The sequence below is a fragment of the Aspergillus japonicus genome (assembly GCF_003184785.1).
Source record: "Aspergillus japonicus CBS 114.51 unplaced genomic scaffold BO86scaffold_84, whole genome shotgun sequence".
Lineage (NCBI taxonomy): Eukaryota > Fungi > Ascomycota > Eurotiomycetes > Eurotiales > Aspergillaceae > Aspergillus > Aspergillus japonicus.
In genome coordinates this window covers 61390-87834 of record NW_020291721.1, presented here as the reverse complement: position 1 = coordinate 87834, position 26445 = coordinate 61390, and the positions used below count along the sequence as shown (strand labels likewise).

The 26445-nt window shown below is 21.6% G+C and overlaps 2 protein-coding genes across 2 annotated transcripts; both read left to right on the top strand.

Annotated features, from left to right (window-relative positions):
* Window positions 1-9976: 9976 nt before the first annotated feature.
* BO86DRAFT_413499 (replication factor A subunit protein RFA1) lies at window positions 9977-12526 on the top strand. Its single transcript, XM_025674749.1, has 7 exons — window positions 9977-10120; window positions 10201-10255; window positions 10308-10459; window positions 10541-10631; window positions 10681-11221; window positions 11274-12169; window positions 12239-12526. Exons 2-7 carry the CDS (start codon window positions 10212-10214, stop codon window positions 12330-12332), a joined length of 1818 nt encoding a protein of 605 aa, XP_025522866.1. The 5' UTR covers window positions 9977-10120; window positions 10201-10211; the 3' UTR covers window positions 12333-12526.
* A 150-nt stretch (window positions 12527-12676) lies between these two features.
* Window positions 12677-13917, top strand: BO86DRAFT_451336 (NAD(P)H-quinone oxidoreductase; the record flags this gene model as incomplete). Its single annotated transcript, XM_025676852.1, has 4 exons — window positions 12677-12772; window positions 12835-13101; window positions 13153-13244; window positions 13294-13917. The coding sequence occupies exons 1-4, from the start codon at window positions 12760-12762 to the stop codon at window positions 13915-13917; spliced, it is 996 nt and encodes a 331-aa protein (XP_025522865.1). The 5' UTR covers window positions 12677-12759.
* Between the last annotated feature and the right edge of the window lie 12528 nt (window positions 13918-26445).

Below are 26445 nucleotides of genomic sequence, written 5' to 3'. Positions count from 1 at the left end.
GGGGATTAGAAAATTTTATAGTTTTTTTAAAATATAGTATTTTTTAGTTTATACTAGTTACTAGAGTTAAATATAGTATTTTATTATATTTTAATTTAAGTTATTTTATTTTTTAAAATATTTTTTTTAGCCTTTAGTATATCAATATTATAAAACAGTATTTTTTAATTAATTTTTAACTAAATTAGTTTTTTTTTTATTTTATCTGCTTTAGTTAATAGTTTATTAATTTTTTTTAAATTTGCTATAGATTTTTTATATTAACTTAAAAATATATATAGGGTTTTTTTTAAATAGGTTATAAGATTCTTTAGCTGTAATATCTTTATTAGGGGTTTTATTAGTCATATTTATAAATAAAATTAATTTTTATATTTTTTTTTAAAAAAACTTGGTTTTTAATATATTTTGCGCTATTATAACTATTCTGGTTTTTTAATTTTAATACTAGTTAATTTAGAGTTTAACCTAGTTTAAAGTCTAGTTTTTATTTATTAGTTCTATACAGTTTATAAGCTATAGGAACAAAATTCTTTTAATTTTAGCAGTAGTTTAGTTATATATAAAAATTTTTAATTTTAGAATTTATATTTTTTTAAACTTATATTTTCTAAGGCTGATTGTTATTACTATTAGCTTATATAAAAAAAACTTTTTAGCTATAATAAAAATATATATTTTATATATTTAGTTATAAAAAGTTTTAAAAAATAGATATAAAAAAAGTAATACTTAAGATTATATAACAGCTAATCAGATTAACTTAGTTTTATTAATTTAGTATTATTTTAATAAGATTATAAGTATTAAAAAAAAGGCAGTTATATTTTTCTACAGTATTATTTTATCTGTATAGATATATTAAATAAAATAAACAGAGTAAACAAGTTAGCCAGTTCTGGCTTGGTAACCTGTATAGGGTCCTTCCTATTCGCCCTCACAAAATACTACTAATTAAAGTTTTACTTTTTATATTATCAACTTATATTAAGTAACTTACCCTTTAAGTAATTTTTTTTAAAAATATTTAAAAAAAGGTTTATATACTACCCTGCAGATATAATACTAAGTTTAAAATAGATTTTTTTTAAATATTATAATTAAAAAGGGTCCAACTATCTTTTAATTATCTTTCTATAAAAATCAGATACTGTTAATTATATTGGAGGATTTAATCTCTAAAACGTTTTTCCAGTAAATATTTTAATAAAAATCTGTATACTATTATGTAGATAAAGAACTAAGAAAATAATAATAATACTAGGCTATATATGAACTATAGATAATATATAGTAAAAACTATAATAAAATATTATAAATATAAAAATAATATATATATATATTATAATAAAGTAATATAACTATATTATATAATATATTAGTATTATTTATATTTATATATGAAAGCTATAAAAGTAAATATATTAAACCTGGATTATATATATTTAATAGATATTAAAATATCAAAATAAATGATACTATAAAATAAATAAAAAGTGATATTTCTATAAAAAAGACTATTAAAAAATATAAATAATTCTATAAACTATTAAAAATCTTTATTAAAAAAAGTTTTATAGTATTTAAAATTTTTAGCTATTTACTACTACTACTGTTACTATATATTTTAGTTACTACCTTAACTATTTTCTTTAAAAATAAAAAACAGCTGTTTACTATAGTAAGTAGCTGATATTTTTGAATAAAAAATAAAAATAGTTAAAATTATAGTTCTAACAGGCTGCCAGAATATAGTACTTTGTAATAAAAAAATAATACTTAGTAGTATACCTTTATTAATTTATTAATAAATTTTTAATACTAGTTTTATTTATAATTAGAATTTTTTTTATTGTAGCTGTAATATAATTTTTTATAGTAGACTAACTTGCATCAGTAAACTATAAAATAAATATATATATTAAAAAACTAAATATATAGTAAAAAAAGATTCTAGTATATTTTTAAACTTTTATTTTAAAAATTAGTAAGCTAATATAAAATTACAGCTAGCTTTTTAGTATTTTCCAGTATTTTTATAGCTGTTTAGTTAATACTTAGCTAAAAAATTTAAAAATCTTTTTTAAATATTTATAGAAATATAACTAGACTTATACTTAGTATATTAATAACATTTAATTAATAATATAGTATTAAAATACCAGCCAGATATAAACTATTTACCGGCAGCTTAGTTATAGCTTTTTATACTAGTATATAGATACTTTAAGTAGAAGTAGATCTTAGGAAAAAAAAATACTCTAAAAAAAATAAAAAGTTAATAAAATAGATATACTAATTTATTATAAAAACTATAGCTAACTGTTAGTATTGTAGTACTAAAAAAATAAAAAATATAATATATTTACTTTAAAAATATTAAAATAATTATAATTTAATAAAAAGTTAATATAGAAATAAGCAGAGAATAAGAATACGATAATATAATTAAAATAAAAATAATATAAAAAAAAGTTAAGATATAAATATAATATTAATATTATATATAAAAAAATATTTTATCTTTAAAATAAAATAATATTAATTTATAATAACTAATTTAAATTTAAATTAGTATCTGCAGCAGTATTATCTGCTATTACCGCCTATATAAATTAAATTATAATATCCAGTAAAATAATACTCTTATACTATTTAATTACTACTAAAAACAGCTGTATATAAAAAAGCCTAATTATTATAAAAAGTTTTTAATACTTTAATAGGCTATCTATAAATCTACTATATATTTTATATATAACTATTATAATATTAATAGCTTTAAACCCTTTATATATTTAATTTTTTATTATCTTGCTAGACTATGGAAGAGTAAAAATTAGTTTTAGAATAATAATACTGCTATGTTTTCTATACATGAGTGATTTTGTTTTTCCTAATACTAAACTATAATTTAATCTAAATTATAAAACTTTTATATATTAATAATATTAATATTATAAACTATACAGTACTATATATATAAATATATAATAAATATCTTATTTGAAAGCTAAAAGTGATAAAAATAATTTCAAGAATATTTTAAAAAGTTTTTTAATTTTTAAAATTATTTTACTAATTTAAAAAAAATTAACTGCTGCCAAGGGCTTAATACTTAATAAAATAGTAAAGCTAGACTATATTTAAAATACTATATAAAAGCTCCCGGCTGCTGTACTTAAATAAGCTGTTTTTAAATTTTTAAATAATTCTAAAACTATTAACTAAATATTATTTAACTACAGATATTACTTTTTAACTAATATAAAAGGCTGGTACTTAATATATAAAAGTATTTTTAACTATATTTATAAATCTTTTAGTAAATAGCTTCTTTTAAAATAATATAAAAATATATTTTTTAAAGCTGTTTAGTTAAAAAATCTAGTACTTTAGTCAACTTCTTATTCTTTTATATTAACTTTTTATATCTTTTATTATATATACTTTTATTTTATTTTTTTATTATCTATCTATTTTTATCTGTTCTACTGATCTATACTATTATTTACGTTTTTATTATATATATAATATAACTAATTTTTCTAATATTATTAAGAGTTTTAAATATTTTATATATATATTACTACCTTAGACTCTGTTTTTGCTTTTCTGCTTATTACTTTATATATATATCTTATTTATAAGCTGGGGGGATTATTAGCTATATTTCTAAGTATATTCTGCTACTGTTAACTGCTTAGTGAACTGCTGGCTCCCACCGCCTCTGGTAAGATTTTTATATATTATATAGTGTAGATAGAAGAATTAAGCAACTATTCATAATCCATCCAATTTCTCACCCTTGGCAACTATCCTCAACAGATATCAGTAGAAAATTAAAGATATTTATAATAAATATGTATATTATTATAAGTAAAATTTTATATATACTAAGTATCTAATTTACTGGCCTCAATATAGCTTAGAATATAACAAGTAGATATATAAGTATAATTTCAAATTATTTAACCTTATTTAAATATCTAAAAATAAAATGAACTAATTTACAACTAAGTTTTTATATTCTTTTATCTTTATTAATTTTTAAATAATTAACTGTATTCTATATTCTATATGTTATATCTTTTGTTAACAATATGGGCAGATTGGCCGGTTTGCAGCCTTAGGCCAGATAGTTGCCTTAGGCCACCAGCTGGCGGACTGACATTCCGAGTTCCGGCAGCCCTGCAGCGGAACCAAAGGCCTTACTTTTCTTGATTATTCTAGGCCCTATTCATCCATTGTTCCTATTTTTCTCGGCCCTATTTATTTATATGATTTTGATATGAATTCCTTATAATTTCATGTGTTTTTTATATGTTTTTATGGCTATTCAGCTATAAATAAGGAGGAAAAGGTCTCTGAAGTTCTATCTATTAGAACAATCAGATTAATCAGTTTAATTCAGTTCTATTCAGCAATTCAGCCTATTTCCTGATTCATCTGATCTTTGATTTTTCTTATTTTTGATTTGTTTACTTTCCCCCCACTTTCACCTCACTTTTGCACCCAATTTGTATGCAGGAGTGAAAGTTTAATAAATTTCTTCTGAAAAGCTTCAGAAGTTCTTATCTTTTAATATATTTATGCACTTTTTATATATCCCTGCTTATATATATATAGTATTTTATATTATAGATAATATATTTTTCTTTAGCAAAAGCAACTTTAACTGCTATTTTTAAAAATTAGTATATTAAGGTCTCTGCACCTTTCTATATTACTGTTTATAATATTAGTCTCCACAGTTTACTTTAGCCAATTATCTAGCAGCCGGCCTCTATACCCTTCTTAAATAAACAACTATCTTGTCATCCGCAATACATGTATGTCACAGGTATATTTTTTTAATGGAGATACACCAGCTTGGTAATATTAGACATCTTAGTAGTAGTGATAGTTATAGTGATATACTTTTAATAAAAGGACTTGATAATTATAAAAAGTATTAAATTCAACTAATAAGGAAAAAACAATATATAAAGGGTTTAGGCCTTGCCAAAGCCTGCAGGTTCACAGGTTGGGTCCAAACCCAACCCAGTTCTTGGTAGGTTTTGGGTTAATAGGTTCAACCCGCAGGTTAAATATAGATTTAGATATCTAATTTATAAATTTTTAATAAATACTTATAAATTATTAAACTAAATAAATACTATATAATTACTAGATTAAATAAGTTATATAGTTTTAGCTGTATTTTTAAAATATTATACTTATATTTAAAATAATTTAGTACAGAAGATATCTAATTATATATAAGTTTATAGTAGTAGAAACTAGAAAATTAGATTTATTTATATATAATATATATTTAATATAAAATAAATTAATTATTATTATAATATAAATATTTTTTAATTTTATCTAATATCTGTAGCTGAGTTTCTAGTAGAGAATTATTTTTATTATTTTTATTATTATTTTTTTCTTAGTTACTAAAACTATTTAGTTTTTATTTATATTAAAAGTAATATCTTTTTTATTTATTATATATTGTAATAAAACTAGTACTTTTAGTTATTTAAAAACAGCTTTTTCTACTATTTTTTTTATTTATTATTATAACTATTTTTATTATTACTAATTAGCTTAATACTTTTTTAAAAAAAACTATACTTCTTCTTTTAGTTAATTTTAAATTTTTTTTAAAAATTTTTTTTTTAAATAATAGTTTTTTTTTTATTTTAAACTGTATTATATATTTATATAATATAAATTTTAATATTATAGTTATATTTAATAAATTCTTGTAGTAGTAGTAGATATTTTAGACTAAATTAAAAAATTATTTAATACTAGTACTAATAATAAAAATAAAAAATATATTATAAATAAGCTTTATAAGTAAAGAATATATATATTAATTATTTTTTTTAAAATATCTAAACTAGTATAGCAGAAATAGTAGCTGAAATAAATATTAAAAAAACTTAAAATAAAAAAAATAATATATATAACTATTAAAATATTTTATAAGATTATTCTTCTTATCTTCTGGACTGGGTTAATCTAATTCTATTATTTTAAAAAAATTAATATTATTATTTAGTTAAAAAAACTTTGAAATATTACTTTTTAACTATTATTTTAATTCTGCTTATTAATATAGCTTAAAATATTTAATAAGACTTTTTTAATATCTAATAACTTACTTTAAATTTTAATTTTTAGTTTAAAAGAACTGGAGTTTATATTATAGTATAAGTATTATATTAATAGTAAAAATATTATTTTTTATATTATCTATTTTAATATAGTAATAAAAAAGTTTTATTTATACTATATAAAAACCAGTAAGTATTAGCTTTTTTTATAGTATATTTTTTTATTTAAGCTGTTTAATAGATTTTTTTAAATATTTAAAAAATTTATTATAAATAATAAAAATTAGGTAAATAGTAATATTTTTAGTTTTTAATAGTACTATAGTAAATTTAAAAAATAGTTATATAATTTATAGTAAATAGTTAATCTACTGCTACTAGTTTTAATTAAGCTTAAAATATAGATAGCTATATTTTAAATAAAACTTATTTAAAAATAACTATAGATATTTTATATAATAAAATATAAAAAAAATTAAGTTTTAGTATATTTAAATATTTTAAATTAGTATTAATACTAATAAATTAAATTATAGCTTATAAAAAACCTTTTAGTATTAAAAACTAGTATTAATAAAAACTATAAGACTTTAAAGCTATAATAAAAATCTTAATAATATAATAACTTTTAAAAATAAAATAATAAAATTAATTAATTTTATTTAGTATATTAATAATTTTTTATTTATTATATTTTAACTGTATTATCTAGTCTTAACTTTTAATTTACTAAAGCTTAGTAGTATTATTTTAAAAATTAGTTTTTATTTAACTAAAAAGCTGTTTTAAACTTAACTAAATTATATAAGCTATATAAAAAACCTAAATAATTACTATATTATTATTAAAACCTAATATTTAAATAATTTTTTAAATACTAATTAATAATAATAGTAATAGTAAAAACTTAGTTTATTAAATAATATTACTATAATAAATAAAGTAGAATAAAGTTTAAATAATTTTTAAAATATAGTTTATACAGTAGTTTAAATCTAAAAAGTATTTTATAGTAGTTTTAATTATAATTAACAAAGTAATTAGTTACTGCTATAAAAATTTATTAAAAAAATAATATTTAATAGTTAAATATTAGTAAAATTTTACTGTTTTTAAAAAACTTATTTAAAACCTATTAGTAGTACTTAAAAACTGTATTTTATAACTAATATTATATTATTTTTATAAAGAAAATCTTAAACTATTTTAGTACTTACTAAGTAATAGAAATAAAATTTTAAAATCCTAGATATTTAAAAAGTTAAAATAGTAATTATAATTTAGTAAAAAATAAAAAAATACTAGTTTTTTAGTTTAATTAGCTAATTTTAGTAGTAGATTAAAATTTAAATACTTATATAAAACTATTTATATTAGTATCTACTATTATAAATAAAAAAATAGTATAGTATATACTTTTTATATAAAGTTTTAAATATAATAAATTCTAGTTTACTTTATATATAAAATAATATATTTTTTTATAGTTCAAGTTTTATTTTTAAGGCTAAAATAATCTAATATTTTTTTATAATATCTATATATTATTTTTAAAATACTATTTAAAGCCCTTATAACTTAAGTAAAATAATTCTAGACTTTAAAAAAATATTTTATATTTTACTGTATTTATTATTTTTGATTAAAATTAGTTTAAAGCTACTAAATAATATAGTTATTAAAAGTTATACTAAAGTAAATTATATAATAATTATTATAATTAAAATAAATATAATTAAAAAAAAATATAAAATTTAGTAGTAGAACTGGTTAGATAAAGTTAAAGTTAACTATAAATTTTATTTTAAAAGTAATATTTTATTAACTAATTAAAAAATTAGATATAATCTTATTAGAAAAAACCAGACTACTATTAAAAATATTTAAATAATTATTATAATATAATAATATACAGATATTAGTAAATTAAAATATTTTAAATAAAAAATTATAAATATTTCATAGTAAAATAATAAATTTATAATAAAAAAAATCTTTTAAATTAGAAAAAAATAGAAAATATTTTTTTTTATATTCTAATTCCTAAATAAATAGTTTATATTAATCTTATTATAAAAAAATTAACCTGTTTAAAAATAGTAAAAAATTAAAGCTAATTAAATTATAAAATAAATAAAAAAACTTTAGATAATTTATAAATTAAATAGATTATTTATTAAAAATTTATAAAATTTATAAATTATCTGCTAAAAAATTTTGTAATCTGTTTATATAAACTAAAAAAAGCAGATAAAACAGAAAAAGTAGTAAATACTAAAAAAGTAGTAAATATTAAAAAAATAGTAAATATTAAAAAAATAAATATTTTAGCTTTATACTATAATATTTAAAAAGATTTATTAATTAAGTAAAACCTATAGAATATAGTATAAATATATTTTATTAAATAATATAAATTAAGAAGTATAAAAAATAAAATTATTATTTAATTTAATAATTTTATAAAGTTATTTATTTTATAAAATATATATTTATAGCTATATATAAAAAGTATTTTACTAATAATACTAATATTTTAATTTTAATACTTTTAGTAGTTATTTTTATAAATAAAAGCAGTAGCCTATACTGGTATAAATTAGATTTTAAATATACTTTATATAAATATAATAATTTAAAAAAAAACTACTATTATAAAATCTTAATACTAATATAAAGTAAAAAAAAAAAATTAGATTAGATTACTTACTACTCTTATATATTTTAGTATAGTTTAAAAAAAACTTTATATTTAAATAGGTTTTTAATAGGTAATCTGCAGATTAATATACCTAACCCGCGGGTTGGCAGGTTCAGGTCTTAGGTTCAGAATTCAGACCCGACCCATGGGTACAGGTCCTGATGTTGGACCCAAACCCGACCCGTGGCGAGGCCTAAAAGGGTTTGTCCTAGAATCTTAAAGAGGCCCCGGGCTCATAACCTATCAGCAATATTGAGGTCTCAGAGTAGGCTCTGGAACATGTTTTCTCCATTTTCTTAGTGCTTGGTGGAATTAGCTACATTCCCGCGGGTAAACAACATGGAGAGGCCTTTGGAATCACATGGCCGGATTGCTATGGAACGCTGACAATTTCCATCATTGATTGACTATCTCAGATCCGCTGCGGGAGGTGTGGATAAAACACTGCCTTACGGTGGGCCATAGGGGCCAACTGTGCGGCGGTATCCAGGCCAGCGAGCAGCGGAAGGGCTTGCGGCGGTAGCAGTATTATTTACTTTATTTTGGATACTCTAGATTTACTACTAATAAGTTTTACTAATTCCTACTGCTTAAGCAGAAGAGCATAGTTAGCTGTTAAGATAGTTAAGTAATAATTAAATAAGTATCTATGATTATATCCATTTCTTCGCCATCAGCAACTATCGTCCCTGATATCAGTAACCGCCTTTTTCAGCCTTTTTACTATAGGAAACCGCCTCCGGCAAGGCCTTTATATATATATGTTATAGATAGTGAGAGTAATCTAATTATCTATCGTTCGCCATCAGCATTACTGTTACTAATATCATAAAAAGAATAATAAAAACTTGCTTTTAATCAAAAACCTTGATAGCAATAGCTTCAGCCCCTATGAACCTTACAAATCTGATATAAAAAGGGACTGTATCGACCACGTGACCAGCATAGCTATGGTATACTTACAATGCTGGAGATTAAACATCCAGGGCAGGGGCTAGTTACTATTTTAGTACTGCTGCGTAAATATTGAGTGGAAGTCCAATTTGCCGAGTGGTTTGCAATGGTCTTCCGTAGCAAAGCACCCGAGCTTAGAATAGTACTCCGTAGCTTCCCGAGGAACCAAGACTGAGTCAAGGGCTCCCACCAAATACATAATAAGTAGTGGGGTTTGATTACTGAACACCTTTTCTCGCGTCATGGACGCGGCACGCGTCTTCCGTTTCCCGGTGACTTTCCTCCAGCAAACCACTAAACCATCACAACCAAATTTTGACATCAGACATCTTGAAAGTCATCTCATATCTGTAGTGTTCGAAGCCTCTCACTCTCTTGATTGAAGCTATCAACACACTTAGCGTCTAGACACTAATTACCAGGCACTCGGAGCAGGCTACATTATCATGGCTTCGGATCCAGCATCGCAGGTCTCGATTGGAGCTCTTAGGTAGGTTATCCATTCAACTCACATCATCAGTCACTGACACGGTGTGATAAAGCGCTATCTTCGATGAGACCAAGCCCCAGATACAGGAACCTATTGTTCAGTGTGTTCAGATTAAGCCACTGCCGCCCCAGCAGAACAACCAAGAACGTTTCAGGGCTGTCTTCAGCGATATTTCAAATTATGTCCAGACTATGCTCGCTACTCGTCAGTCAGAATTCTTGTTGCTTTTTGACAGGCACAATTTTCCCCAGCTCATAAATTAATCCTAACTGCCGTGTCGTGTAGAATTGAACCACAAGGTGACAAGTGGCCTGCTTCGCAAAGGATGCTTTGTCAGGCTGAAGTCATTTCAGGCAAATGCTGTGAAAGGAAAAAAGTTGTTGCTATCATCTTGTCTGGTCGTCCACGGCTAACGTTTCCCACAGGATTCTCATTATTCTTGACCTGGATGTTCTCCAAGACTTGGGTGAAAGCGAGAAACTCGGAGAACCGCGACCGTTAGAGAGTAAGGGCGAAGAAGAAGAAAAAGCACAACCAACAACAATATCGAGTAATGGGTTTTATGGCTCTAAGCCCCAAGCTGCACCAGTGCAGTCTAATCACCGAACGCAAACGACTCGGACAGGTCTTCCTTCAGCAGCTCATACAACTATCTATCCAATCGAAGCCATTTCCCCATACTCGCACAAATGGACAATCAAGGCTCGCTGTACAAGCAAATCAACCATCAAAACGTGGCACAACAGAAATACGGAAGGTAAATTATTTAGCGTAAACTTGTTGGATGACAGCGGTGAAATCCGCGCAACAGGGTTCAATGATCAGTGTGACATGCTCTACGATGTCTTCCAGGAGGGCAGTGTTTATTATATCTCGAACTGTCGTGTCCAGATCGCCAAGAAGCAATTCACAAATCTGAACAACGACTACGAACTAACCTTTGAAAGAGACACTGTTGTTGAAAAGGTACGTCAGCACTTACAGCCCCATTACGATAATTCTCTAACAATTTCCTCAGGCGGAAGACCAGAGCGATGTGCCACAAGTGCGGTTCAATTTTACTACAATTGGCGATCTCCAATCAGTGGAAAAAGACACTACAATTGACGTTATCGGCGTGCTGAAAGAGGCTGGCGAAGTATCTCAAATCGTCTCAAAGACCACAAGCAAACCCTATAACAAGCGTGAATTGACCCTTGTTGACAATACCGGGTACTCAGTCCGGTTGACTGTCTGGGGCAACACAGCAATGAACTTTAACACCCTACCCGAGTCAGTGATGGCGTTCAAGGGTGTTAAGGTTTCCGACTTCGGAGGACGAAGCCTAAGTCTGCTGAGTTCAGGTTCGATAACAGTAGACCCTGATATCGAAGAGGCTCACAAGCTTAAGGGCTGGTATGATGCACAAGGAAGGGATGGTGCTTTCACGTCCCATGCCTCCATGTCGGGTTCAGCGACGTCCGCCGCAAGGCCTGATCACTTTAAGACCATTGCCCAGATCCGGGAAGAGCAACTGGGAATGTCTGACGAGGCAGTCTACTTTTCACTAAAGGCGACTGTTATCTACATCAAGCAAGACAACATATGTTACCCCGCATGCCTTTCAGAAGGCTGCAATAAAAAGGTGACGGAGCTTGATCCTGGCCAATGGCGTTGCGAGCGTTGCGATAAGACACACCCGCGACCAGAATATCGCTACATAATGCTTGTTAATGTTAGCGACCATACTGGTCAACTTTGGTTGAGCTGCTTTGACGACGTGGGAAGACTGATGATGGGCACGACGGCAGATCAGTTGATGGAGCTGCGACAGGCAGACGAAAGAGCGGCGGGTGAACTGTTTCAAGACGCCAATTGCCGTACGTGGAATTTCCGATGCAGGGCTAAGATAGATCACTTTGGTGACCAACAGCGGTAAGTTTTGAGCCTTGCATTGATTTAGCGCAATTGGTTACTGATCCTATCTCTACCCTGGCTTTTTAGAGTTCGATACCAAGTATCATCGGCCAGATCAATCAACTACACCGAGGAAGCTTCACGCCTGGCAGAACAGATTGACTCGTATAATTTGTCTTGAAGACATTCATTATTCAGACCGATGCACTACTCTGATTTGCTTTCAGTAAATCAGCCTAATAATCAACCTGAGTTTGCGAATGTGATTTCATTTATCATGAGCATAACTGACATGCCCGCGCCTGACTTCAAACTGCCAGGGCTCGCATCCGTCGTTGTGTTCTAGTGATCAATCCCAATTATAATACATGCCCCGTTCCCTGCGCATCAGTAAAGTAACACCTGCAAGTAATTATGAGTATTTAATAATCTATTACTTCATTATGACTAATCTTCCGCTGTGGGTGACAAATGCGTGAACGTGTTGATTATCTAACTGAGCAGTTGCTGACTAGGTCGAATAAGTATCAGTCGAATAACTTCTTCTACTGGGGCATTCAATCCAATTTTATCTTCTATCAAGTGCTTGACTACTCATCAGTACCACCATGCGGGCGATCGGTCAGGACCCTTTGAGAATTCATTTTTTTTGATCAAAATTGATTCTAATTGATCATAAATAGGCGTGCGCGGCGGGAAAGGGGATGCTGATGCCCTTTTCATCGAAGAAATCCCCACTCCGAAGTTGAATGGTGGCGATGCCTTGATCAGAATAAGGGCCTTCGGTTTGAATCGAATGGATCTATTGCAGCGGGAGGGCAAATATCCTGTTCCGCCGCAGGCCCCAAGCACCATGGGAGTAGAATTCTCTGGTATAATTGAGGAACTCGGAGCAGCCGATTGCAATGGCTTTCGGATAGGCGATGAGGTTTTTGGCTTGGCGTATGGTGGTAAGTGAGTTTTGAAAATGGTTTTTGAGATGATTAATCAGTGTCTTGCAGGTGCATATGCTGAGTACATCGCTGTATCGACGAACATGTTGATACATAAACCTCTCGAAATGACCTGGATAGAGGCAGCAGGAATACCCGAGGTAGATTGACGTGTGTCCCCGAATAATCACTTTATTCTAAAACCTACAGACATGGATCACGGCATGCCAAGCTCTTTATTTGATCGGTGGTCACACGCCAGGCAAATCCGTTCTCTGGCATGCTGGAGCATCATCAGTGTCGATAGCCGGAATTCAGCTTGCTCGAAACAGTGGTGCATCGGAGGTTTATGTAACTGCTGGTTCCAAGGAGAAGCTCGACTTTTGCGTCGGTCATTTGGGTGCTACTGCGGGTTATAATTATAGGGACCAGGCTTGGGATGTGGAAATTTTGAACGCAACAAATGGCCGCGGTGTCGATGTTATAATTGACTTTGTCGGCGCGACACATTTCCAGGGCAATCTGAATGTAGCAGCAAAAGATGCTCATATTGTTCAGCTGGGACAAATGAGTGGCTCGATACTCCCTGCTAATGTTGACATTAGTGGCATTTTAATGAAGCGGCTAAGGTTCGAGGGCAGCACGCTACGGAGCAGAGACGAAAACTATCAGAAGAAATTGCGTGATCTCTTGGTTGATCAGGTATTACCAAGATTCAGGGATGGAACTTTCAAAGTTTATGTGGAGAAGGTATTTTCATTTGACGACATTGCAGATGCTCACAGGCTGCTTGAGAGCAACCAGACCAAAGGAAAGATTATCTGCACCTTTTAACTAGTCAAATTCATAATTTGTGGCTTGGCCTGCCACAGAATCAGACAAGCAGACGCTACCAGGTGGCATGGGCAGCTAACTAATTACAGAATGGTTTAGCTAGGACGCCACAAGTGTACCAATATGATGAATGTGTACTAGGCAATACTTTTCTACAGTACCTGCTTACATACGTACCGAATGTTATATAGTGTACAGAGCTGTATTCCAAAAGTTATTGGACTGCTGTAATTCTTCTAGTAAATATCAGTATATTAACTTGTTGATATAATATATTATAAGTATAACTATTTTACAATAGTTGTAAATGTAAAAGGGTCAGTAAGGTATAGAATAGTAGCAGTCTTTTAGTTTTAAGACTAATTCTTGCTATTTTAAAAGTATAGCAAGTTTCTAGAGATTAAGTATTCAAAGAATTTAAAATTATTAATGATATAAGTGTTGTATAAAGAATATATAAATAGTTTATTGGTAGTTTATCAAGAATATAAAAATTATTTATAATAATTAAGCTTTTTTGATATACATAGTTGTCCCCATTAGTATATGGACAGTACAAGTAATACTATTTAAACAGATAAAGTTGCCAATCCAGGGCTGGAAGAAACAAAGATGTATACATATATGGTTAATCTATTCTACTTTATAGCTATTTTATTTATATACATATACATTGTCTTTTTGAAAGCGGTGAAATGGGGCATCATCCAGAAGCAGTTGTAAAGGCAAGATAAGTCAGTTAGGTATAGAATATATAAGGGCTGAAGGGTGAAATAGTATGATGAATAAATAGCTCTTGCAAAGTCTAAGATACTACTATATTATTTTAAAATATTATTACTAATCTGTTTAACTTATATAACAGCTGCTGTTTTTATAGGCAGCTGTAGACAGTTTACTTAGCTGTTATATAGCTGCTGCCTTAGACTATCTATATATAATTTTTTATAAATATATATAAAGACTAAAAGAGCTGCTTAGGCTCTTATAACTACCCTTTTTTCTATAAATAGGTATTATTTTTTATAATAGTACCTGTAAATACTATTTATAAAAAATTACAGTAGAAAACAAATAGTTTATTATTTTTTATTTTTATTAAAAGGTATATTATACTGCTGCTACTATTATTTTTATAAAATCCTTTTATTAGTATATAATCTGCTATTTACTGGCTGGTTTTTTTATAATAGTTTATAAATAGCTCTTTATACAATTAAAAAAACTCTTTTTTAATAAATAGTATTAAATTTTTTAATTTTTATTTATTTTAACTGTTTAAAATACTTTACAGTTAAGCCAAGCAGGGCTAATTTTATAAAAATAGCTTTTTTTTCTAGCTAACAGCTTTTTTTAAATTTTTTTTAAAATTATTCTTATAGTTTTTTTTATTTATTACCCTTAAAGTACTTTTTTAATAGTATATCTAACTAATTTATATTTCTTATATAATTATAAATACTACTACTACTATAATTATATTTTATATATCTTTCCTACAGCTTACTTTCTTTTATAAAAAATAGTTTTAATTACTTTTTTAGCTTTTTATTATAAGTTATTTTTATTTACTACTATAGCTGCCTATATATTCGCCCTCTACTAAATAAATATTATATTTTTATTTTTAAAATGCAGCTAATATTTTCTAGTACTATAAAAAATATTTTTTATTATTTTAAAAAAGAAGTCTACTTTTATTTTTATAACTGCTGCTATTATTTCTACTATTACTACTGCTGCTGTAGTTACTACTACTACTTTTATAATTATTACTACTGCTACTTTAGCTTTAGTTTTTATTTTTACTATAAATTCTACTACTGCTGCTGCTGCTGTTACTTATTTTCTTATATATTATAATTTATATTTAAAAAATAAGGTTTTTTAGTTTATAATAACTAATATTATATTAGTTTCTACAGCTTTTATTTTTATATTTTTAAAATTCTTTTTATTTTTAGTAGAAATATTTTAAAGCTAATTAAAACTATTTAATTTTTTATAAATAAACTGATAATAAAAAATAAAATATTTTACTTTTTATTAAAATATTTTCTACAGTTTAGTATTTAAATTATTTAAAAATAATATGTACTATATTATTTTCTTAAAATAGATTTACAGTTTTTATTAGATAATAAGTAGATCTGGATTTATAATTTTATTATATAGTTTATACTATATATTAAATAAAAAAATCTTAAATAGCTGGCTATTTAAATACAGCTTTATAAAAATATTTTTATAAATTTAGACTAGGCGGCAGCCGCTGTTTAATTAAATATATAAATACTATTATAATTCTTTTTAAAAAATATTTTATAATTATAGTAATAAAAAGGTTAGCTAAAAATATAATAATTATTTACATACAGATAATAAGTACTGCTTTTCTATAAAAAAGTAGTGTATTTTTATAAATTTTAGCTTATAATTACTATTAGTAAATACTATAGCTTATATTAGTTTACAACTAGTTATAGTTTTTCTTTTATTTTAAATTAAAGTTTTTATATTTTTTATATAATAAACTTATTTATTTATTTCTTTTATTATATAAAATAATCTATAGTAGTACTAGTCCAACTTTTTATATAGTCTTTTTTATAATAAATTTTTATAAACAGCTTAATTTTTTAGTCTACTATAAATACTAGAAATCTGCAACTTTAGTTATAAAAGTTCTTTTAATATTTATAAACTAGTTTAAGATCTACACCTATTTACTGCCTTATTTTATTAACTTTTATAAACATAATTTTTTAATTTTTTAGTAGAATTGTCTAGTACTTGTAAATTAAGTATAATTATATATAAATACTTACCTATTATTATAAAAAAATAAAAAGTATTTTATAAATATTTATTAGAAATTATTATATATAAAATTACTCATATTTCTAATAGTAATCTTATAAAAATATTACTAATTATAAAAAAAAGCTGTTATAATAATATTACAGTTGTCTATTTTTAAAAGATTCTTTTTAACTAAAGTTCTAAATTTTATATTTCTATAAAAATAAACAGCTGCTTAATAGACTGTAAGATAAAGTATATACTATTTAGTCAAGTAATTTATTTTATAATTAAATTATATAGGTATATAAGTTTTTTATTATCTATTAAATAAATAAATAATATAAAAACTTTATATAAGTATATATTTTTAGCAGTATAACTGCAGGCCGGCTCTAAACCTATATTTTTTATTAAATAAATAGTTTTTATAGTATATAATACTTTACTCAATAAATTTAATAATTATTATACTAATTAACTTCTGGGCCTTATCATTTTTATTATACTATTAATCAAGTTTTAACAGATAATATAAGGCAGAGCTATAAAAAGTTTATATAAAAATATTTTTTAATAGTTAATCTATGTAGTTTTTTTATTTTTTATTTTTTAGTTAAAGCTGGGTATATTTATTATCTTATTATAAAATATACAGACCTATAAAATTTATATAATAAAATATAATTATTAATTGAAACTATGTATAATTACTTATATAAGGCGGTTATTTTAATAGATAAGTATACTAAAACTATATACTTAATTTTATAAATTATTTTATACTTTTTAGAAAATAATTTATTTTTCATTTCTTTATAGTATTAGTATCTGGTCTGTCTATATTTTGTTATAATAGTAAATAAAACTTAGAATTAGATTTTATATATTATAAAAATTTATTTTTGATTTTTTATATTTTTTACAGCCAGCTGTATATAGTTTTTTTATATTATATATATAACTAGACTAATAGTTTTTGTAAGGGCCCAAACAGCCCTTCCAACCTTCACAGATATCCGCAAAGGAAAATATAAATAAATAATCTAAGGCAGTAGTTATATAACAGCTAAGTAAACCAGCTGCAGCTGCCCCTAAAAACAGCTACTGTTTTATAAATTAAATAAAACAGTAATAATATTTTAAAATAATATATTAATACTTTTAGCTTAATAAAAGCTATTTATTTATTATATTATTTTACTTTTTAATTTTTATAACTTTATTATTTAATATTTTATAATATAGTCTAGTAAATAATAGCTAAAAATAATATATAAAGCTAAATTAAAAATAACTTTTCTAATTTAATTTTAAAAACCTATATATTAATTATAGAAAATAAATTATTTATACTAAAAAAAAGTACAGATTCTAATTTAAAATTTTTATAAATATTTATATTTATTTAAATAGATTACTAAGCTGTAGAAACAGCTAGGGATTAGTACTATAAAAAATATTTATATAAAAGTTTAAAAAACTTTACTTCTAGTACTATAAAAATTAAAAAACTAATATATATTAATTTATTTATAAATAAAAAATAATATAGTATCTATAACTATATTATCTACTGTATATTTATTACTAAATAAAAATTAACTATAAAAACTAATAAGTAAAATAAAAGCTAAAAAATATATATTATATTAGCTTATTTAGATTATATATTAAATAATCTATAAAAAATAAAATAGCTGAATTTTACTATAAAAAAATAGGCTGGTTTTTATAAGCTTTTTAAATACAGTTAAAAAATCCTATAAATAAACAGTAAAAAGCCTAGTTAAAAATACTTAAAACTAAGTTTTATAGAAAAAAGTAGAGTTTACCTATATATAAAAATAAAAAAAATAAAAACTAAATTAAATTATAAAATATAAAATATTAATACTATATAGCTGTATTTTTTTTATATTTTTTTATAGTCTAGAAAAAGATCTGTAAGTAGTAGACTTTTATTATAATTAAATAAAATTTTATTATACTATTTATAAAACTATATCTAGTATTAAATTAGCAGTATAAATAGATAAAAATAAAATATTTTATAAATAAATTTTAAAACAAATTATAGATCTACTGCTTTACAGATAAAAATTAAAAACTAAAAATTTAGACTAATAGTTTTATAAAAATAATTTAAAGGCTAAAATTATTTTTTTAGTACTATAAGTATCCACAGAGGCCCCCAGATTAAAAGCTTACTATAAGTATAAAAAATAAATTATAAAGTAAAAAATTATTAATTAACTAAATTATTTATAAAATAACTAGTAGATAAGGTTGCAGTACCTGTTTTAAATTAAGTTAAAATTATTACTTTAATTTAAAATTAAAAAATAGCTAATTTTTTGTTTAAAAAATCTTTTATAGAAATTAAAATTATTATAGATAGTAGAGTAAAGGTAGATCTAGTATTTATAATATTTATTAAATAAATAAAATAATTAACTATTTTAGTAAAAATAATTATAAAAAAAATAGATAAAAAAGTATATAGTTTAAAAAAACTATAGTATTTATAGTATATTTAAAAAATATTTTAAAATACTATAAAAACTAAATAGGTTTTATAATTATAATACTAAAAACAGATAAAATAGTTTTAAAAATATATTAAATAAAATAGTAGAAATTTATTATAAAATTTAATAAATATAAATTTTAGTTTTATAAATATTATATATTAAAAGTACTATAGGTTGCAGCAGAGAAGATTATACTAAAAAATCTTATAAAAATAAAGTTTTATTTAGTAATAGTATAAAAGTTTTATAAAATAACTACTAATTAAAAAATACTAGTATAGTACTGTAAATATAAAATAGTATTTATAAAAAAAAACTATAAATTTATATATATAAAAATTAAATATAGATCTAAAAATTAATTTCTATAAAAATTTCCAGCTAAAGCTGAGGTAAGTATATATAATATTACTTATAAAAAAATTCTATAAAACTATTTATAAAAAATATTTATAAAAAAATAGATTTAGTATTTTAACTTATTAGTAGATATACTAGTTCTATTTATAAATAAAAAAATAAAAGCCTATAAATATATATAAACTATTATAAATTAAATAAATAAATAACAAAAAATACGTATCTACTACTATAAATTAATAAGTATATTAACTAATTTATAGGGGCTTTTTAATTTATACAGCTAAACCTATATAAAATCTACTATAAAATTAAAATTATAAAAAAGTATAAATAAAAAATAATATTTTAAATAAAATATAGATTATTTAAATATTTAATTATACTATTTAGATTAACTAATATATCTGTAGAATTCCAAAGTTTTATAAATTTTTTATTTAGAGAATATCTAGATAACTTTTTAATTATCTAATTATCTAATATTATAATATACTTATAAAATTTAAAAATATATAAGGTATAGATCTATAAAATACTAAAAATACTATGAAATATAAAATTATATATAAAACTAAGTAAATACTACTTTATGGTAATAAAAATTAACTTTTTAAAATTTTTAATTAGATGTAAAAATATTTATATAAAACTAAAATATATTATAACTATATATAAATAGCCTAAACTATAAAATATAAAAAATATACTAAAATTTATAGGCTTTCCAAAGTAGTATAGGTACTTTATTAAAAAATATTTAAAAATTATAGTACTAATTATAAACTTTACTAAAATATTTTATAAAAAAAAAGAAACTAGATATAGGTTTTTAATACTAAAAGCCTATAAAAGCTTCTAGATGCTAAAAAATATATTTATAAAAAATATAGTAATAATATATTTTAAAAAAAAACTTTTATTAATTAAAACAGATACCTTAGTTTTTATAATTAGTAAAATACTATTACAGAAGAACTAGACAGGCCGGTAGAAGCTAGTAATATTTTATTTATAAAAAATAATTTTTATAAAATAAAATTATAATATTTATAATTAAAAGCTTTTTATAATTATAAAATTATGTAAAAAGTAGTAATACTAGTTTAAAAATATAAAGTATTTAGTAGAAGTAGTTATAGACCAAAAAAATTTTAAATACTTTATAATTAATAAAAAAGTATTATAAAAGTAGATTAAATAAATATAATATTTTATAGTATTTAAATTTCTTTTAATATATAAACTAGATTTAAAAAGTCCAGCAGATATTCTATTATAATAATTTAACTATAAAAAAAGGCTATAAAAAATCTGTAAAAAACTTAAAAAAAATAATACTACAGTAGTTTAATAATTTTTTAAATTTTTAAAAAATATAGCTACCCTTACAAAGGCTAGGATACCGCTAATAAAAAATATTTTAAAAAATTTAAACTAGCTAAAATTCTATATAAAAGCAGTAAAAATAACGGTGGAAAAAAGTATATACTATATAAATTTATTTATTAATTTTATATAAAAGTAACCCCAGCTGCTGTAAAAAAAAAATCTTATAAAAAATATATTTTAAATAAAATAAAAGAAATTATAGGAGCAGTTTTTTTTATAAAAAAAAGTAACTATAGAAAAAGAATTATCTATAATAAAATATTAGTTATAAAACTATTTTATTTTATAAAAAAATTATGTATTCTAGATAACTATTAGCTAAGACTAAAAACTTTTATAAAACTATATAATAATCTTATTATAAAATACTTTATAAAAGTAAGAATCTAAAAGTTAATTTTATAAAAATTTAATAGCTGAAACTAGCTAAATTTATGACTACTACTATATATATAAAATATATCAAAGTAGATAGATAATCTATAAAAAATATTAAAAACTATTAAACTATTATTATTTATTATAAGATTCTAAAAGAAATTAATTATAAACTTTATTATAGGCCTACCTGCAAGCGCCTATAAAAATAAAAATTTATAAAAAGTTTATAATAGTATTATAATTATATTAGATTAGTTTAGTAAAATAGCTTACTTTATTCTAATTTATAAAATACTAATAAAAGAAAAGCTTATAATAATCTTTTTTTAAAAAAATCTTTTAATTATGTAAAATAGTTAGAAAATTAATTATAAATTATAGATTAGTTTTTATAAAAAACTTTTAATTAAACTTTATTTATATTTTTATAATTAAATAAAACTTAAGTACAGTCTACTACCTGTAGACAAATAGTTAAATAAAAATAAATAGTATATTAAAATAATTAAATAAAAATACTACTACTTATAGAATTTGCCTATAATAATTTTTATAAGTATTAATTAAGTACTTTTTATTTTTTATAATAACTGTATAATATTTATAAATAATAGTACTTAACTTACAAGTACTAAATAATCTTATAAAAAATCAAAGTAATATTCTTACAAAATTAAAAAAGTAAAAAAAAATAACTATAAATCTGAAATAAACTTATAGATATTAAAAGAACTTTTATAATAAAAACTATAAAACTACTATTTTTACAGTAGGCTAAGAAATTTAGCTTTTTATAAAAAGTTTATTATAAAAAAAACTAAATAAAAAACTAGACCAGTACTATTATAGATTATCTTATATAAGTAAAAAAATAAATAAATAGACTTATAAGCTAAAATTATTTATAGATTTTTAGATTTATAATATTTTTTATATATTTTTATTTTATAAATACTATATAATAGAAGGGGTAGACTTGTAAGGGTATTTTTTATAAAAAATAAAAATTTAAATAATTATAAATACTATTTAAAAGTATTATTAAATTTGCAATCCATTAAAAAATTATAAAAATTTTATTTAGTAAAAAAAATACTATAATAAAAAAATACTTAAAAATCTATTGTAAACCTATATTATTTATAGATTTATAAAAGATTTACCTTATAAAAGTATACAAAACTTAATTAAATAATTAAAACAAAGCTAAATTAAATATAAACTATAAATTATCTATACCTATATATTTTATATAACTAATATAAGCTATAGTATTTATTTATAACAGTTAAAAACTAAAATATATAAAATATAATACTACTTTATAAGAAAATAGTACTTGCTATTTATATATAAATAGTTATTATACTTTTAACTAATTTCTTTATTAATATAATTATAAAAGAATTATTAAAAAAAATTATAATAGTATTTATATATCTAGTTAAATAACAGCTGCTGGTTAGTTTAAATTATAAAAATATTTTTATAAAGCTGTACCCAGACAGTCAGCTATTTAAAATTTAGCTATTTAATATATAGTATAGATTATATAATAAATTTATAGATTTCGATCTGCTTATAATCTAATAGAGGCTGTAAATCTATTTAAAAAAGATTAGATATTACAGCAGATATTATTTTTAAATAATCTAAAAACTAAACTGCAGAAGATATTTTAATAAAAAGTAAAGTATTTTATTTTTTATTATTAATCTACTTATAACAAGCCGGCTAATTTTAGTTAGTTTTAAATATATTTATATAAAACAAAAAAAACTTTAAAAATTTTAAAATAAAAGATGCAGAAGCTGCTATAATATTTACTATTATAAGCTAAAAAATCTTATTTTTATATATAATATAAATAAGGTTAAAAAGTCTATTATATTTATAATATATAAATTTAAAACTTTAGCCTATTATAAAGACAGAATCTAAAACCTATTTTAAAAAGAAATCTAAAAGAAATATACAACTATTTTTAGTTTTATTTACTCATATTTAAAAAATACTTTAAATTAGAAAAATAATTAATTATATAAAGTATTTTTGAATACTACTAGAACTTTTAATTTTTTTCACTAGAAAATATAAAAAAGCTACTTTTATATTAGAAAACAAAATTAACTATAAGATTAAATTTATATATTAAAATAAAAAAAAGCGAAAAGTTCTATAAGGCCCTTTTTATGAAAAGATTTTTTTAAAAAAAATTAATAGTTTTATAGTTTAAACTAACTAAACTACTAGAGAAGAACTTTATACAAATTAGTTATTTTTTAACAGCAGCTTTAGTACTTTTTATATAAAAGCTAAAAATAGATTTAAAAACTTATATAGATTATCAAATATTTAATATAAACATAAAAGAAACTGCTACCTGCTTTTTTTAATTTATAAGATTTTAAACTAAACTAAAAAAATAAAATAGTTTATTAAATTAAATATTTTATTTACTTTTTGTAAAATTTATATGATAAAGAATTAGAAATAGATAATAGCTTTTTATATATAATATAATTTATATAAGTAGCTAATAATATTTTTTAGTTTAGTAAATATTTTAAATACTTTTTAAAAATATAGTCACTAAATTCTGTATAAATATTCTAATAAATTCTATTTAGCCTATATTAATAATATATTAATTTACGTAAATAAAATTATTAAAAAATACTATAACTATATATCAAAAGTATTATAAAAATAAAAGAAACCGTCCTTTTTTCAAATATTAAAAATATAAATTTAATTAGAAGAAATGTTTTATTCAAAAATTATTATATATATAAAGTCAAATATTAAAATAGATTTTAAAAAGATTAAAGTAATTATTCTATAGAAAAACTTTAAATTGGTAAAAGTAGTTTAAAGCTTTTCAAAATTTATAAACTTTTATTATAAATTTATTTTTAGATTTTTAATTATTATTATACACCTGTTTATAAATTAAACTAAAAAAAAAACTTTGTTAATAAATTTAAAAGTATAAAATAAGATTTTAAATATTAAAAGTTTTTTTATAATAAAACTAATTTTTTATTTATTTAATTTAAAGTATTTAATAATAGTAGAGATAGACATTTTAGGCTATAATATAAAAAATACTATTCTCAAGAAATAAAAATAAAAAATTATATTTATATATTTATCTTTTTAACTAAAATATTTTAGCTAAATATAATTATAAAATTTATAATAAAAACAATTAGAAGTTGTAAATTATCTCAAGACCTAGAATATCAACTTATACTTAGTATTAAAATTTATAGTAGTTATGAACTATAGAAATTTGAAGTACTTTTTTAAACTATATAGATTTATTTTTTAAAAAAACTTATATAATAAAGTTTAATTTTAAATAGATTTGACTTTAAGCTAGTCTATCAGAAGAAAATAAATAATAAATAAATAAATATTTTTTATAGTAAAATAAAAATATATTTAATAAGTAAAAGTTTAAAATATTATTTTATATAATTCAAATTTAGAATACATACTATTAGTATAGTTATAAAAATCTAAATTAAAACTAGATAAAAATTATTTAAGATAAATATAATAGATTATTATAAAACTGCTAAAATTAGAAAGTAAATTTAAAGATAGTTAGATTTATATTTTAATTATAAATATAAATTACCAAAACTTAAAAAAACTTAAATAAAAAAAATATATAAATTTTTACTTCAGTTAAAACTAAAAGTTTTTTTAAATAAATACTTAAAAAAAGCTTAGATATACTTTAAAAAAACGCAGTAGATTTTTAATATAAACTATTTTAAACAGATTTTATTTGAAAGCAACTATTATTTCTTTTTATAAAATATTTTAATTAAAAGTAGATCTATTTTTAAATAAAGTATACTTTTGGACTAACATATTTTAAAATATAAAAAGAGATATTTAAAACTATAGGATTTATAGTCATATAAAGCCATAAAAAAGCTAAAATATAAATTATTAAAACTACTCCTAATATAAGATTAATCTTAGTAAAAGCTAAATATAGATTTTATTATTGATTTATTTAATAGTAAACTATATATATAATTATAAATAAACTAATAAAAACAATAATATTTTATATGATGAAAAAGATTACTACTAAAGCTACAGCTAAAGCCCTAATGAAAATAGTTTTTGAATAATATAGTTTTTTAAAAATAATACTTTTAAATTAGGGTACTTAGTTCATAAGATGTATATAAAAAAAGATATAATGTATTAAAAATTATTAAAATATTATTCATAGTTTATTACTTTAAAAAAAAGTAACTAAATATATAAATAATACTATTAAAATATATTTAAAAAATTATATAAACTATAATTAAAACAAAATCCAATTTATTATTTTTAGTAGAGTTAGTAATTAATAGTTATATAAATACAATTATAGGATTTTACTATTCTTTAAACTATAGTTATAAATTAAATATAAATAGTTAAAATACTGTTTAAAGTACAGGTTTAGAAGTTACTATTTTAAGCCTTATTTAATTAAAACATATAATTATATAGAAAATATATAATATTTTAAACTGCTTTTAAAGTATTATTATATAGAATAAAATATAAAAAATAGGCTAATAAATGATACTAAATTATCATAAATATTAAAAAAATAAGTATAGTTAAGCTTATAAAATATTTAAATACATTATCTAAATAAAAAGTAAAACTAAAAAAATATTAAATATATAGTTTTTTAAAAAGTAGAATTATATACTATATAGCTTAAGATTTTTTAAAAAAAATTATTTTATTTTTTATATTAATTTATTTTAGCCAGTAGTTAATAATATATTATTATTATAAAAAAATACCTAGCTACTATTTATAATAGTTAATAGTAAAACAGAATATAAAGTTATAATTTTTAATAAATAATATATAGTAAAAGGATAAAAGAATAAATTTTTATATCTAATAAAATAAAAAACTATATAAAAATAATTTGAAAATTAGTTTTAGTATTTAATAATATAAAAGATGCTATAAAATAGCAGCTGTAGTCCGAGCTAAATCTTAATTAATATTTATGTAAATAAAA